The sequence below is a fragment of the Mobula hypostoma genome, chromosome 6 (assembly GCF_963921235.1).
Source record: "Mobula hypostoma chromosome 6, sMobHyp1.1, whole genome shotgun sequence".
Classification (NCBI taxonomy): domain Eukaryota; kingdom Metazoa; phylum Chordata; class Chondrichthyes; order Myliobatiformes; family Myliobatidae; genus Mobula; species Mobula hypostoma.
Window position 1 is genome coordinate 67895777 of NC_086102.1, and position 17976 is coordinate 67913752.

The following is a 17976-nucleotide window of genomic DNA, read 5'->3' on the forward strand; positions in this document are numbered from 1 at the left end:
TCGGCCTTGGCTCACATGGACAATAGCAATACAGGTACCCCCCACTTTTCGAAAGTTCGCTTTACGCCACTTCGCTTTTACGAAAGACCTACGTTAGTACCTGTTTTCGCTAACCGAAAGAAATCCAAAGAGGATTTTCATTTTTATGAAAAAAGGCGAAAAGCGAAAATAGCGTTCTGCGTTTGTTTTGCAGCGAGCTGTTATAGAGGCAGCGCGCACCCCGGGCAGCGAGAGTGGTGCTGCCAAACTCCTTCCCTGGGAGCTACACTCAGCACCTCAGCATCAAGCTTTGAACTGTGTCTGTGAGCATCTGTGCTTTATATCGATTTATTTTGTGCATCCGTTAGCAAGATGTGTCCAAAGGTATTAGAAAAGCCTAAGAGAGATCCTAAGGGTGTCACGCTTACTGTAAAACTGGACGTAATTAAGCGTTTCAATCGTGGTGAATGAAGTAAAGACATTGTGCATGCATTGAACTTGCCTGCGTCCACCATTCGTACTATTTACACACAGAGAGAAAGAATCTTGAAAGCTGCTGACGTTACTATTGGTATGATTTGGTAGGTTATTTTTTGGGTCTGGGAACGCTCAAATTTTTTCCCCCATATAAATTAATGGTAACTGCTTCTTCGCTTTATGCCATTTCAGCTTATGAAAGGTTTCATAGGAATGCTCTACTTTTGGATAGCGGGGGAAACCTGTATCTATGTCAGACTGCTGTTGGGTCAGTGTACAACACAATCATGCCCTCAGCTCCAATGAATAAGTTCCAAAACCTGGAACTGGATCCTTGACTTCCTCACCAGAAGATCACAGTCAGTGCGGATCGGCGATAACTCCTCCTCGCTGACAATCAACACTGGCACACCTCAAGGATGTATGCTTAGCCCATTGCTTTACTCTTTCCACACCCACAAATGTGTGGCTAGACACAGCTAAAATGCCATCCATAAATTTGCATATGACACAATGATTGTTGGCAGAATTTCAGATGAGCCGTAAAGGAGTGAGATAGATCAGCTAGAGTGGTGTAACAACAACCACCTTGCAGTCAATGTCAATAAGACCAAGGAACTGATTGTGGACTTTGGAAGGGGGAAATTGAAGAAACACACATCAGTCTTCATCGAGGTATCAGCAGTGGAAAGGATGAGCAGTTTCAAATTCCTGGGTGTCAACATCTCTGAAGACCTATCCTGGGCCCAACATATTGATACAATTACAAAGAAGGCACAACAGCAGCTATATTTCATTAACAGTTTTAGGAGACTTGGTATATTGCCAAAGACTCTCACAAAATTCTACAGATGTACCGTGGTGAGCAGTAAAACTGGTTGCATCACCATCTTGTTTGGAGGAACCACTACACAGGATCTGAAAAAGCTGCAGAAAGTTGTAAACTCTGCCTGCTCCATCATGGGTACTAGCCTCCCCAGCATTGAGGGCATCTTCAAATGGCAATGCCTCAAAAAAGCAGCATCCATTATTAAAGATAACCATCATCCAGGACATGACCTCTTCTCATTGCTATCATCAAGGAGGTGGTACAGGAGCCTGAAGACATTGCCATCAGAGTTCTGAATGGGCAATGAACCCATAAACACTACCTCACTTGATTTTGCTCTCTTTTTGTACTACTTTTTTTTAATATATATTTCTTATTGTAATATATAATTTTTTGTATATTTATGCATTGCAATATACTGGTGCTGCAAAATAACAAATTTCATGACATATGCCAATGATATTAAACCTGATTCTGATTCATTTCATCAAGTATGTCTGATTTTAGACATTTCAGCCTTGAGAAACTCTTTCTATTGAGCATAGCTCTGTAAAAGACATTTGTATCACACAGCTCTGATTACCCTAATGAAAATGCACTAAACTTTCTTATTCTATTTGTTACTATATTTCTTAAAATTGGTAGCATCTTACTGGACACAATGATCATGAGACTTTTATAAGGTACAACATTGATATCATTATTCTCAGTTTTTACATTCTACAACTTATTGATGAAATATAGAATTCTATTTACTATTTTTAATGATATTATTGGGATGATATGCTGCTTTTAACATGTGAATCAGAATTTCCAGATTCTCACACTCAGTCTACCATATTTTAAGATCGATTTCCTCAAAATAGTAATTCACATTTACTATAACTGAATTCTATCTTCCAATATTTAGCCCATTCTTTCTCTTATAAATATCTTACTCTAGCATCCTTTGATCTTCTCAATTATTTATTATTCCCACTATTTTGGTATCATCCACAAATATCCTCATTATTCCTTACTGACCTTTAAACAAGTCAAAGCTGGTGGACCCCATTGTGGTTCCTGGTTACCACATCTGCAGCAAATATTGGTTGCTTAAGGAATTTGGGCTCAAAGCTGATGATCTGAAATCTGAGCTTCAAACACTGTAATGCATCAGGAAGGGAGAGCTTTACTTGGTCGCTGTGTTTTGGGAGGCAATCACACCCATTAGGTTTATTGCTGATCTAGAAAGGTAATAATCTCTGGATTGTTACCTGAACAATGTGCAAGATGGCACAGGGACAATAGAATTAGAGTAAATGCATTAAATAAGAAATGGGTTTGAATTTGTAGGACAAGGTACCAGTATTGGGGAAGAAAGGAACTGTTCTGATGGGATGGATTTGACCTGAACCATGCCAGGACCAGGATCCTGGTGAATTGCATTAATGGGACTGTGGACAGGACTTTAAATATTGGGTGGGGGAGTGTTCTACAGATTGGGAAACTATGGATGAAATAAAACAGAAGAAGAGGTTACAAAAGTCTGCAGAAAAATCAGAAAATAAGACAAAGTTTAGAAAAGAATAAGAATTGGACTTCAGGCAACATGGAGATAATCCTGTATACAGGACTGAAGGTGTTGTTATATTTGAATGCACACAGTATACAAAACAAGGCAGATGAGCTTATAATGAATTTAGAAATTAGGTGGTACATGGCTGACAGATCACAACTGGGACCTAAACATTCAAAGACACACATCTTTTTGAAAAGACAGGCTGGTGGACAGTGGAGGGGGTGGCTCTGTTGGGAAAAGTACTTGAGTGGGGAAACTGAGGCTACTGTTTCAGAGATTTCACTGAGAAGTGATGGAAGCCAAGGTGAGTTTCTAAAAAGTTTCTCCTTCTTTCTTTCTTTATCATTGCATAGAGAAAGCAGAAAAAATGAAACCTAGGGCAGTGGTGTGCCCCTCTTACATGATATAGGAAGTCAGGGGTCCTTTGATGTTCCTGATGACTATACCTACATGAAGTGCATTCAAATGGTGCTCATGACAGACCGTAAGGGAACTGTACGTGGAAATGGATGACCTACAGGTCATTCAGGAAAATAATGGGTTGATTGATGGGAGTTACAGGGAGACAGATACTGTCAGGAGAGGCAAAGGGAACAGGCAGACAGTGCAGAGTGCTCCTGTGGCCATTTTCCTTAATAACAAGTATACCACTTTGGATACCGCTGGTGCGAGCGACAGGTATCTGGCACTGAGTCTGACTCAGTGGTGGTGACAGGGGATTCAATAGTTAGAGGAGTAAACAGTAGATTGCGTGAACGTGAAAGGGACTCCTGGATGGTACGTTGCCTCCCAGGTACCAGGGCCAGGAGTATCTCAGATCTGGTCCACAATATACTTAAGAGGCAGGGTGAGCAGCCAAAGGACCAATGACATTGCAAGAAAAAAGGATAAACATAGAAACATAGAAAACATAGAAACATAGAAAGGTCCTGAAAAGTGAATATAGGGAGCTAGGCAAGAAGCTAATAAGCAGAACCTCAATGGCAGTAGCTTCTGGCCAACCAATATATGGGAGGGAGGGGAAGGTTGACTCAGACCATGAGAAGCCTGCGTCCGGCATTTTCATGCCTTATGAGGCGCAGATTGGAAGTCTGTGTGGGGCGCCACTCCTCGCATAGACACTACAGCAATGTGTGATTAAGTGCCTTGCTCAAGGACACAAACATGCTGCCACAGCTGAGGCTCGAACTAACGACCTTGAGATCACCAGACGATTGTCTTAACCACTTGGTCACGTGCCCACACAATATATGGGAAGTTCAAATAACCCATGACAAATGTTATTTTACACCTTTCTAAAATCTGCTTGCTTATCTGCTTCTTGCAGTCCTAGTAGTTTGTTTTTTTGGGGGGGAGAGCCTATAGAATACTGTCAATAGAATGATTGCACACTTTCTGTTTCTGATTTCCAACAACACTGACTCAGTAAAAGATCCCTCCACGATGTCCTCTTTCTCTGCAGCTTAACGATGCCACTCCCACTCACCTCTTTTACCTCCATCCTTATTCCTTATGAAAGATCTAAATTCTGAAACATCCAGCAGCCAAGTCCCTGTAATGGCCATAATGTCGTAGTTCCATGTGCTGATCCATATAAGGTTTATCACCCTTATTCTTAATACTTTTCACATTGAAGTAGACACCGCTCAATGATTCACTGACTGCATTTATGCTTTATCCACTGTTTATCCTTCCTCACAGTCTGCACAATGCATCTACTTTTACAGCATCTACTCTATCATCTGATCTAACACACTGGTTCTCATCCCTCTCCCTGCCTAGTTCAAACACTCACAAACAGTTCCAGCAAATCTGCCTGCAAGGATATTGATCATCTCTTCAGTTCAGGTGTAATCCTTCCCTTCTGTGCAGGACATACCTTCCCCAGAAGAGATCCCAATGATCCACAAATCTGAGACCTACTCTCTGCACCAACTCTTCAGCCATGCATTTGACTGCCACACCATTCTATTCTTACCCTTACTAGCATGTGGTGTGGGCAGCAATTCAGAGACAACTAACCTTGAGGACCTGCTTTATAGCTTCTTTTCTAGAAACATAGAAAACCTACAGCGCAATACAGGCCCTTTAGCTCACAATGCTGTGCTGAACATGTACTTACTTTATAAATTACCTAGGGTTATCCATAGTCCTCTATTTTTCTAAGGTCCATGTACCTATCCAAGAGTCTCTTAAAAGGTCCTATTGTATCCGCCTCCACCACCATCTCCCTAAAAAAAACTTACTCATGACATCTCCTCTGTACATACTTCCGTGCACTTTAAAACTATGCCTTCTCATGTTAGCCATTTCAGCCCTGGGAAAAAGCCTCTGACTATCCACATCATCAGTGCCTTTAATCCCTCTATTTTCTCACCTCCTTCTCAAGAATGCTGAAGACTTGATCTGAGATGTCTCTGACCCTAGCACTTGGGAGGCAACATACTATCTAGGATTCTCATTTTTCTCCACAGAATCTACTGTCTGTTTCCCTAACCAATGTATTACTTTTCTCCCCCCTTCCTTTTCATGCCCGCTCACTGCAAGAAATCCGGCCGCTGTGACTTACCCCTGGTAGGTCGTCCTCTTCCAACAGTATCCAAAGTGGTATACTTGTTATCGAGGGAACGGCCACAGGGGTCAGCTGCAATGGCTACGTAATCCCTTTCCCTCCCCTGACAGTTATCCAGGCACCTGCATCCTGCAATCTCGCTATGACTGCCTCCTCTAACTCCTATCTATAAACCCCCCTGAGCCTTTCATATTTGTGCTCAGTTGTGGAATATATTTCAAATCTACTAAACAAAAGTAACGTGAAGAAACCAAGAGAATTTTAATGCAGAATAATTGCCTGTCTCTACTCAGAAATAATGTGTGATGGAGTGGAGTACTTACTTCCCCAGCTCGCTTTGGAGCTCTGGCAGTGTTAGTGGTGTTGGCTGCACTGCAATAAGGTCCAGTTCATACCAAAATTCTCCTATGAGGGCCGAGTACAAAGTAACACTGCAGATAAGAGAAGATTAGAAATGTAAATTTTCTGCTCATCTAACAAATAGAAAAAATTTTTATGGGCATTGTATTATATTTTTGGTGACAGTGTCTGAAATCATCATAATTGTTATCTCACATACAGTAAATTGCCTGGTTATTCCAACATATTTGATATGCAAAGAATCTCTGTATGAATTTCATTATAGTCTTGTCAATAAAACTATTAAGATGATTATTATACTGATCAAACTGTTTTGCAACTAATTTAGCAATAAAGCGCGAGCTGCGCAAGTCTGGAGCCAGAAGCGTAACAACTGCAGTGCCCGCACATGTCTGCCCCACATGTGCCAGGACATTCCGTGCCCGAATTGGCCTGACCAGTTATCTTCGGACACACCACATCCAGTCTCAAAGTGACTAATGGTGTCGAGGTCTTCATCAACGACGATGGATGAACCATGAGCAATAACAAACTGGAAGATTTGAAGGATAAAGGCAGGCTAGCAGTTGTAACATAAATTAAGCAAAATTTTGCAAACTTCACTCATGTACCATAGTGTCATAAGTAGGGTAACAAAAGATAAGCAGTATATATTCAGATTAGGAAACAGAATCTCATGAATACAAACAGTTCTGGGGAATTGGGCACAAACAACCCATTGAAGCAGGAAGAGAAATGGATAATCATTGTTTAACATTGGTCATTAGCAAATTTGAATTCCACAACAATATCACTCAGAATTTTGAAACGTATGAATTAATCAAGAAGAGGAAATTGGAATGTGTGAAAGAGAATGCACTAAAAAGTTACCAAGTATATACAGTACCTATAAAAAGTATTCAGCACCCCCCAGAAATTTTCATGTATTATTGTTTTACAACATTGAATCACAGTGGATATAATTTGGCTTTTTTGACACTAGAAAAAGACTTTTATGTCAAAGTGCAGATGGATCTCTGCAAAGTGATCTAAAATAGTTACAAACATAAAACTCAAAATAAATGATTGCATAAGTATTCAGCACCTCCCTTAACATGGCACACCAAATTATCACTTGTGCAGTCAATTGGTTTTAGAAGTCACATAATGGAGATCTGTTTTTGGAGACTTGTGTGCAGTCAAGGTGTTTCAATTGATTGTAGTAAAAATACACCTGTATCTGGAAGGTCCAACTGCTGGTGGGTCAGTATCCTGGCAAAAAATACACCATGAAGACAAAAGAACACTCCAAGCTACACAAAAGGATATTGAAAAGCACAAGTCAGAAGATGGACACAAAAAAAATTTCTCTGTCACTGAATATTCCTTGGAGTGCAGTTAAGTAAATGGAAAGAATATGGTACAGCTGTAAATCTGCCTAGAGCAGGCCAACCTCAAAAACTGAGTGATCATGCAAGAAGGGGACTAGTGAGGGAGGCCACCAAGAGAGCTATGACAACTTCAGAGGAGTTACAAGTTTCAGTTTCTGAGATGGGAGAGAATGCGTGTACAATTGTTGCCCAACTGCTTCACCAATCACAGCTTTATGGGAGAGTAGCAAAGAGAGCTACTGCTGGGGGATAAAATATTTCACATAAAATGTCAGCTAGAATTTGCCAGAAGGCATTTGAGAGACTCTGAAGTCAGCTGGAAGAAGTTTCAATGGTCTGATGAAACCACAATTGAGCTTTTTGACCATCAGACTAAACACAATGTTTGGCATAAGCCAAACATTGCACATAATCAAAAATGCACCATCTCTACTGTGAAGCACAGTGGTGGCTATATCATGCTGTGGGAATGCTTCACTGCTGTGGGCCCTGAAAAGCTTGTGAAGGTAGAGGATAAAATACAAGGAAATCCTGGAGGAAAACCTAATGCAGCATGCAAGAAAATTGTGACTAGAGAGAGGATGTCTTTTCCAGCAAGACAATGACCTTAAGTATAAAGCCGAAGCTACACAGAAATGGCTTAAAAACAACAAAGTAAAGGTCCTGGTGTGGCCAAGTCTGAACCCAGACCTCAATCCAATTGAAAATTTGTGACCTGACTTGAAACAGGATGTTCACTCACGAACCCCATGCAATCTGACAGAGCTTGAGCAGTTTTGTAAAGAAGAATGCAGAAAAATTGCAGTGTCTGGATGTGCTAAGCTGATAGAGACCTAACCACACAGACACAAGGCTGTAATTGCTGCCAAAGGTACATTTACTAAATAGTGTCTTGAAAGGGATGAATACTTATGCAGTCAATTATTTTGTGTTTTATATTTATAACTAATTTAGATCATTTTGTAGAAATCTGTTTTCATTTTGACATGAAAGAGTCTTTTTCTGTTATTCAGTATCAAAAAAGCCAAATTAAATCCACTGTGAGTCAATGTTGTAAAATAAGAAAATATGAAAACTTTCAAGGTGGTGAATACTCTTGTTGGCACCGTAGATAAGTGGAATGCCATGCACATGGTTCACTGAGATTTTCAGAACTCTCATCATAAGCTTGTTAAAATAAATTGGGCAGATTCTCAAAGAAAAGTTAACAGTGTGAATAAAAAGATTGGCCAATGAACTGAAATCAAATTGATAGGGATGACAGATTTTTAAAAAGCATTATAAGCACTTGGTGCTGATCTTAGATTTTCTTTCAGTAAACATAGACGAATTAGACCTAGAACCATGGTGTACAAAGGCTGTAATAAATCTAGTCAAGAAGAAAAGAAAAGCTTACAAAAGGTTCAGAGAGTTAGGTAATGTTAGGGATCTAGAAGATTATAAGGCTAACAGGCAGGCGCTTAAGAATGAAATTAGGAGAGCCAGAAAGGGCCATGAGAAGGCCTTGGCAGGCAGGATTAAGGAAAACCCCAAGGCATTCTACAAGTATGTGAAGAGCAAGAGGATAAGGCATGAAAGAATAGGACCTATCAGGTGTGACAGTGGGAAAGTGTGTATAGAATCAGAGGAAATAGCAGGGGTACTTAATGAATACTTTACTTCAGTATTCACTATGGAAAAGGATCTTGGTGATTGTAGTGCTGACTTGCAGCAGACTGAAAAGCTTGAGCATGTGGATATTAAGAAAGAGGATGTACTGGAGCTTTTGGAAAGCATCAAGTTGGATAAGTCACCGGGACCGGATGAGATGTACCCCAGGCTACTGTGGGAGGCGAGGGAGGAGAGTGCTGAGCCTCTGGCGATGAGGTTCTGGAGGATTGGAGGGTTGCGAATGTTGTTCCTTTATTCAAGAAAGGGAGTAGAGATAGCCCAGGAAATTATAGACCAGTGAGTCTTACTTCAGTGGTTGGTAAGCTGATGGAAAGCTCCTGAGAGGCAGGATTTATGAACATTTGGAGAGGTATAATATGATTAGGAATAGTCAGCATGGCTTTGTCAAGGGCAGGTCGTGCCTTACGAGCCTGATTGAATTTTTTGAGGACGTGACTAAATACATTGATGAAGGAAGAGCAGTAGATGTAGTGTATATGAATTTCAGCAAGGCATTTGATAAGGAGAAACTAAGGAGGCATGGGATCTAATGGCACATTGTTTTGTAGATGCAGAACTGGCTTGCCCACAGAAGGCAAAGAGTGGTTGTAGATGGGTCATATTCTGCATGGAGGTCGGTGACCAGTGGTGTGCCTCAGGGATCTGTTCCGGGACCCTTACTCTTCGTGATTTTTATAAATGACCTGGATGAGGAAGTGGAGGGATTGGTTAGTAAGTTTGTTGATGACACAAAGGTTGGGGATGTTGTGGATAGTGTGGAGGGCTGTTAGAGGATGCAGCGGGACATTGATAGGATGCAAAACTGTGCTGAGAAGTGGCAGATGGAGTTCAACCCAGACAAGTGTGAAGTGGCTCATTTTGGTAGGTCAACTATGATGGCAGAATATAGTATTAATTGTAAGACTCTTGGCAGTGTAGAGAATCAGAGGGATCTTGGGGTCCAAGTCCATAGGACGCTCAAAGCAGCTGCGCAGGTTGACGCTGTGGTTAAGGAGGCATACAGTGTATTGGCCTTCATTAATCTTGGAACTGAATTTAGGAGCCAAGAGGTAATGTTGCAGCTCTATAGGACCCTGGTCAGTCCCCACTTGGAGTACTGTGCTGAGTTCTGGTCATCTCACTACAGGAAGGTTGTGGAAGCCAGAGAAAGGGTGCAGAGGAGATTCACAAGGATGTTGCCTGGATTGGGGAGCATGCCTTATGAGAATAGGTTGAGTGAACTCGGCCTTTCCTCCTTGGAGCGACAGAGGATGACAGACGACCTGATAGAGGTGTATAAGATGATGAGAGGCATTGATCGTGTGGATAGTCAGAGGCTTTTTCCCAGGGCTGAAATGGTTGCCACAGGAAGGCACAGGTTTAAGGTGCTGGGGAGTAGGTACAGAGGTGATGTCGGGGTAAGTTTTTTACTCAGAGACTGGTGAGAGCGTGGAATGGGCTGCTGGCAACGGTGGTGTTGGGGATACGATAGGTTTTTAAGAGACTTTTGGATAGGTACATGGAGCTTAGAAAAATAGAGGGCTATGGGGAAGTCTAGAAATTTCTAAGGTAGGGACATGTTCAGTACATCTTTGTGGGCCGAAGGGCCTGTATTGTGCTGTAGGTTTTCTATGTTTCTATGTAACACAATATTAACAATTTTGAATATCTCTACATACCACAACTACCATCTTCCCCTTATCCATATATTTAGTCACTTTCTCAAAAATAAATTAGCATATTCTGCCTTTAATACATTTCTAAATGTATATTCTGCATATTCTGCCTTTAATACATTTCTAAATATTTTGCCAAAATGTAAAACCTTTGGAAGAATTGCAAATGCTTGATATACCTTGGCCATTTTATAAACCAACATAAAATCAAATGTCTCTTTTGGCCCAGAAATCATACTCATAAAACTTCAAAAGTGATAGAAGAGGTTTTTTAACTTGCCATATGTATGACTATGTCAAGGTTAGAAATATGTTGATGTCAGTGACATCCTAAACTGAAGATAAAGGTTTAGTTCCTTCTAAATGCAATGTTAAATAAGGAATAAATGTGGCACACAACGGATCATCTCATATCAGTCTTTGTGATCTATTTGGAAGCACATTTATTTTAGAATGGATTCAAGGGTATCCTGTACCTAAATTATTGACATGTCTGGTCTGTAGATCACACGTCCTGCTATTTAGAATCTGTAGTGTGTCCTACTGGAAAACCAGACTGCTATGGAATACTTGTATTTAACTTTATTAGACATTGCTTTAAACTTGAACACAAAAATGGCAATGAGGTATATAATGTGTTTATTGTGGTTTATTGGAAAATGTGGTCTGAAATTCCACTCATTGTCTTAATGGTATAGGAACAGCTCTTTCAGCACAGCCAGTCCAAACTGTCACCTCTGTTCCATTGCCTTCTCTTTTCACATCTCTCCTCATGCAAGTCTATCAGCACAGTTATTCATTGCAAACACTCCTTCAGAATTCCCCGTTGAATTTTTTGGTGAGGAATTTTTAAAATTATAATCAGCAGTTATGCTTTTTCCACAGGTGGAAACATTCTTTCTGTATAAACTCTGTTAAAGTCTTTCATCTTTTTAAAGACCAGAAACAGATTTGTTTTGAAACTAGGGAAATCAAGAAAAATGGGGGTAGTTACAGAAAAATGGCTTTGAGGTAAAAAAAATCTACCAAGATCTCATTTAATGGCAGAACAGCTGTGGAAGGGCTATTTCTGCTTCAACTTCTTTTTTGTCACACTTTAACCTTCTGTTCTCAAGGGAAAAATAAATTTAATTTATTCATCCTTTCCTGACATGAATGCCTCTACATTTTTGGCATTAAAGTTCAAAGTAAATTTATTATCAAAATACACTTATGTCACTAATGAGACTAATTTTCTTGTGGGCATACTGACTAAATCCAATAACCATAATAGAATCAGTAAGACCGCACCAAGTGGGCAGACAACTAGTATGCAAAGACAACAAACTGTGCAAATAATAAAAGGAAAAGATGAATATTAATAATAAATAAATAAGCAATATATATTGAGAATGTGAGATTAGGAGTCCTTGAAAGTGAGTCCAAAGGCTGTGGGAACATTTCACTAATGGAGCAAGTGAAGTTGAGTAAAGTTATCCCCTGTGGATCAGGAGCCTGATGGTTGAGGGACAGTAACTGATTTTGACCCTGGTGATGTGAGTCCTGAGGCCCCTGTACCACCTTCCTAACAGCAGCAGGGAGAAGAGAGCATGTAAGGTATTAAAAAAATTACAAGTAACAAGAAAATAATAATAGTGCAAAAGAGGAATCGTGAAGTAGTGTCTATTTTGTTCATGGACCATCAGAAATTTGATTGTGCAGAGGAAGAAGCTGTTGCTAAAACACTGACTGTGTCCTCAGGCTCAAACTTCGGTACCCCCACTCTGATGGTAGTAACGAGAAAAATGTTATTCCGAATGGTGAAGTCCCTTAATGATGGATGCCATCTTCTTGAGGCAACCTTTTTGAAAATGTCACTGATGCTAGGGAGGCTTGTGCCTGTGATAGAGCTGGCCGAGTCTATAACACACTGCAGCCTCTTTTGATCCTGTGCATTGGAATATCCATGCCAACAAACCTTAAAAGATGATTAGGGTTGAAATTAAATATTGCCTTTGCCTGTGGCTTCCACATTCTAAGACAGTGTACATTTTTTAAAAATCTATCCTGTTTAGGGTGCTTATTTAATGGGTTGATTCTTAAAAAGATAAGAGTAATGCAGTGCCCCTTACCCAGGGCTGTGATCTTCTACATCATGGCTGTGAAACACAAAAAAATCCAAGGCTGAACCTTAAGGTATCTACAACACCTTGTCAGTTTGTTAGAGAAAGTGAAGCAGTGATAGACAGGAGCTACAGGGAGGTAGTCACCCCAAGGATACAGGAGACAGATAAAGGGGTGACTGTCAGGAGAGGGAAGGGAGAATGTCAAATGGTGGAGAGCACCCTGTGGTCGTCCCTCTCAACAATAAGTACTCCATTTTGAGTACTGTTGGGGGAGAATGACCTAACTGGAGGAAGAAACAGCGGCCGTGCCTCTGGTACTGAGTCTGGCCCTGTAGCTCAGGGTAGAGAACTGAAGAGGATGGCAACAATAATCGGGGACTCTATAGTCAGGGGGACAGATAGGTGACTCTATGGACAAGAAAAGGAAACATGAATGGCAGCTTGTCTCCCAGGTGCCAGGGCCTGCTATGTTTCTGAACGCATCCACAATATCTTGAAATGGGAGGGTGAGCAGCCAGAAGTACATATTGGTACCAACAACATTGGTAGAAAAAGGCGGTCCTGAAAAAAGAATACAGGGAGTTAGGAAGGAAGCTGAGAAGCAGGACCTCAAGGGTAGTAACCTCGGGACTGCTGACTGTGCCATGTGACAGAGAGGATAGGAATAGAATGAGGTGGCAGATAAATGTGTTGCTGAAGAATTGGAGCAGGGGGCAATGATTCTGATTTCTGAATAATTGGGACCTCTACAAAAGGGATGGGTTGAACTTGAATCTGAGGGGGACCAATATTCTTGCAGGCAGGTTTACTAGAGCTGTTGGGAGTGATTTAAGCTAAAATGACAAGGTGATGGGAAGCAGTATGATGTAGCTGAAGATGAGCCAGCACGTTCACAAGTGTATGATGGATGTAACATGAATGTAAGGAAGGACAAGCCAATGATTGGGTACAACTGCAGACAGAGCAAAGAGATAAGTTGTACCACAGAGGCAAAATTCTTAAGGGCAAAGAATGCAGGACCGAAGGAGGTGTATTTAAATGCGCGTAGCACTCAGAATAAGCTAGACGAACTTGTGCTACAATTAGAAATTGATAGGTATGGCATTGTGGGTATCATTGAGTCATGGCTGAAAGAAGGCCATAGTTGGGAGTTTAACATCAAAAGATATACTTTGCATCAAAAGGACAGGCAGGAAGGGACAGGCAGTGGTGTGGTTCTGAAGGTAAGAGATGGAATTACATCTTTAGAAAGAGGTAGCATAGGGTCAGAGAATGTAGAATCTTTGTGGGTGGAGTTAAAAAATTGCAAGGGTGAGAAAACCATTAAGGGAATCATATATAGGGCTCCAAATAGTAGCCAAGACGTGGGGTTGAGATTGCAAAGGGAGCTGGATAAGATAAGGGTAATGATACAGTTGTAATGGGGGACATCAATATGCAAGGGGCTTGGGAAAAACAGTCTGGTGTTGGAACACAAGACAGGGAATTTGTTGAGTGCCTATGAAATAAATGCCTTTGAAGAGCAGTTTATGCTTGAGTTTACTCGAGAAAAGGCTATTGTAGATTGGGTGTTGTGTAATAACCCAGATCTTGTTAAAGAGTTTATTGTAAAGGAACCCTTAAGAGACAGTTATCATAATATGATTGATTTCATACTGCAGTTTGAGAGGGAGAAGCATAAGTCACATGTATCAGTATCGCAATGGAATAAAGCTAATGAGAGGGGAGCTTGCCCAGGAGGAGGATACTGGCGTAGATGATAGCAGAACAGAGATGGCTGAAGTTTCTGAGAGTAGTTCACAAGGCACAGGATAGATATGTCCCACAGAAGATGTAGTTCTCAAATGGCAGGGGTAGGCAACCGTGGCTAACAAGGAAAGTTAAGGACAGCATAAAAGCCAAGGAAAGGGCATACAAGGTAGCAAAAATGAGTGGGAAGTTGGATGATTAGGAAGCTTTTAAAATCCAACAAAAGAGAAAAGATGAAATATGAGGTCAACTAGACAATAATAAAAAGCAGGATACCAAAAGTTTTTTTCAGTTATATAAAGAGTAAAAAGGAGGTGAGAGTTGCTGGTGGGGTAGTAATGGGGGACAAAGAAATGGCAGATGAACTTAGTGGGTACCTTGCATCTGTCTTCACTGTAAAGCAGGGGTTCCCAACCTTTTTTGCACCACAGACCGGTTTAATATTGACAATATTTTTGCGGACCGGCCGAGGGGGGCGGGGGGGAGGGTGTGTTAATCACGACCAGAATATAGGTGATAAGTCAACTATAAGTCACTTACAAGTGGCTAATACACTCAATTTCATTTCTAAAAGAGTTTATCTAACGAATTTAATATTAAACACACAGCGCATATTTTCCTCGCATGAACATATAAAATCATTGCAACACACCAATATCGCTGAATCAGTGGAAGCCCTGGGCTTATTTCCCTACAACAACACGGCCCCATCGAGGGGTGATGGGAGACAGCAATACTCGAAGGGGGTTCCTTATGTCCAGTCTATTCCACAATTTAGTTTTCATTGCATTCATTGCAGAAAATCCTGCTTCGCAGAGATATGATGTTGGAAATGGAAGTAACGTTTTCAGTGCTTTCATGGCTATCTCAGGATATTCAGCCTTGACTTTAATCCAGAATGCTGGCAGAGATGTTATGTCAAACATACTTTTCAGCCCACCGTCATTTGCAAGCTCGAGGAGTTGATCTTCTTCCCGCGCTGACATGGATGATTCGCCGGGGACATACACAAATGGGTCACGGACCCATTCCTTTGCACGTCTTGGGTCATTTGCGGTTGGAAAGTAACACTCGAATTCTGTCGACAGTGAAGATAGGTGATCGCGCACCGGCTGTGAGAAGGACGGTACAGCTTCAGTCTCTCCCAAAATCCCAGCAAATGTTGGGAACATGTCAAATATGCCCCTGTCCACTCGCCGTCCCCACAGTTCCAGTTTGGCTTTGAAAGCAGACACTTTATCTGCCAACTTGAAGACAGTTGTCAATCTCCCCTGAAGTGATAAATTGAGTTCATTGAGCAAATTGAAGATGTCACACAGATAAGCGAGTTTTACTATCCACTCCTCGTCACTGAGTTATGCTGCCAGTGGTGACTTCTTCCTGAAAGAAATCTCTGTAACTGCTCTCTTAACTCAAAAACCCTGGCCAGGACTCTCCCCCTTGATAGCCACCTGACTGTGGTAGCTGAAAGAGAAACCTGTGCCATCTTGTCAGCTGCAGCTTCTCCCAACAGTTCACGGCATACGTCCTTGGCAGCAGGCAGAATCAATTCTTCACCAACAGTGAAAGGCTTCTTAGCCTTAGCAATACGGCTAGCCACTAAGTACGATGCTCTCAGAGCATCAGCATTTGTGGAGGTACTGGCTCTCAGCACTTGCTTCTGTCCCGCTTGCTCATGTTTTTTCCTCTCAAAAAACTCAACGAGTTTGTCTTTAAGTGCAGGGTGCTTGGACTCAAGGTGCCGAAGCAGTTTTGAGGGGTTTATTGCCTCATTAGACAGCTTGTCTCCACATATCACACACAGGGGGATTGGAGCGTGCGAGTCACCAGTCGCAATTAAGCCATATTTTATGTATGACTCGTCGTATTTTCTGTTGAAGGAAGCTTTCTTTTTTTTTATAGTCTTGGCCTCAGCTGTCTCTGCGTTTTCATCATCATTAGGCCTTTTATGTCCCCTACCACCTCTTCCAAAGAAACTCTCAAGCGACATTTGTTTTTCACACATCGAGTAGTTGTAGGTTAATGACCAACTGATGACCTCGTGTGCGTTCAAGTTCAACAGTGGGCGTGACAGAGAATGAGGAAAGGTGCAGCTGACTCATATCATTTCATATCACCAAATCATATCGTTTCCTTGCGGCCCAGTACCGGTCCGCAGCCCGGTAGTTGGGGACCACTACTGTAAGGACACTAGCAGTGTTCCAGAGGTCCAAGAGTGTCAGCGAGCTGCAGTGAGTGCCATTGCTATTACAAAGGAAAAAGTGCTAGGCAAACTCAAAGGTCTTAAGGTGGATATGTCATCGGGACCAAATGAACTACATCCCAGAGTCCTAAGAGAGATTGCTGAAGAGATAACAGATACATTGGTCATGATCGTTTCAAAATCACTTGATTCTGGCATAGACCCAGAGAACTAGAAGATTGCAAATGTCACTCCACCCTTTAAGAAGGCAGGAAGGCAAAAGAAAGGAAATTATAGGTCACTTAACCTCGCCTCAGTGGTTGAGAAAGTGTTGAAGTCTATTATTAAGGATGAGGTTTCAGGGTACTTAGAGACTCATAATAAACTAAGTCAAAGTCTGCATGGTTTCTGTGAAGGGAAATCTTGCCTGACAAAATGGTTAGAGTTCTTCGAGAAAGTAACAAGCAGGTGGACAAAGGACAGGCAGCGTAGGTCATTTACTTGCATTTTCAGAATTCATTTAATAAGGCGCCACACACGAGGCTGCTTAGCAAGATAAAATCCTATGGCATTACAGGAAAGATACTGGCATGGATAGAGGAATGGCTGACAGGCAGGAGGCAGTGAGTGGCCTTTTGTGGTTGGCTCCAGTGACTAGTGGTGTTCCTCAGGGGTCAGTATTAGGACCACTACTTCTCACATTGTTTGTCAATGATTCGGATAATGGAATTGATGGCTTTATGGCCAAGTTGTGGATGATACGAAGAAAGATGGAGGGTTAGCTAGTGCCAGGAAGCAATGCGATTGCAGCAAGACTTAGACAAATAGCAAGAATGGGCGAAGAAGTGGCAGATGGAATACAGTGCTGGGAAATGTATGATAATGCATTTTGGTAAAAAGAACAATATTGTGGACTATTATCTAAGTGGGGAGAAGGTTCAAACATAAGAGGTGCAGAGGGACTCAGGAGTCCTCATGAAAGACTCCCAGAAGTTTAATTTATAGGTTGAGTCTGTGGTAAATAAGGCAATACAATGTTGGTATTTATTTCAAGGGGAATAGAATATAAAAACAACGAGGTACCGCTGAGCCTTTATAAGACACTAGTGAGGCTGCACTTGGGAGTATTGTCAACAGTTTTGGGCCCCATATTTCAGAAAGGATGTGTTGTCGTTGGAGAGATCCAGAGGAGGCTCATGAGGATGATTCTGGGAATGAATGGGTTAACATATGAGGAGTGTTTGGCAGCTTTGTGCCTGCACTCACTGGAACTTAGAAGAATGCATGGGGGTCTCATTGAAAGCTACCAAATGTTGAAAGGACTAGACAGGGTGGATGTGGAGAGGATGTTTCTAATGGTGTGGGTATCCAGAACTAGGGGGAACAGCCTCAAAATTGAGGGACAACCTTTAGAACAGAGATATGGAGGGATTTTTTAGCCAGAAAGAAGTGAATCCGTGGAATGC

General features: G+C 41.5%; 1 protein-coding gene across 1 annotated transcript in view; it reads right to left on the minus strand.

Annotated features, from left to right (window-relative positions):
* The window catches only part of LOC134348078 (cilia- and flagella-associated protein 47-like), a 712768-nt gene that overhangs the window by 182813 nt on the left and 511979 nt on the right, over positions 1–17976 (minus strand). The window contains exon 53 of the mRNA XM_063050919.1: positions 5742–5849. Coding sequence (XP_062906989.1) covers positions 5742–5849 — 108 coding nt within the window. The remainder of the gene's footprint in view (positions 1–5741; positions 5850–17976) is intronic.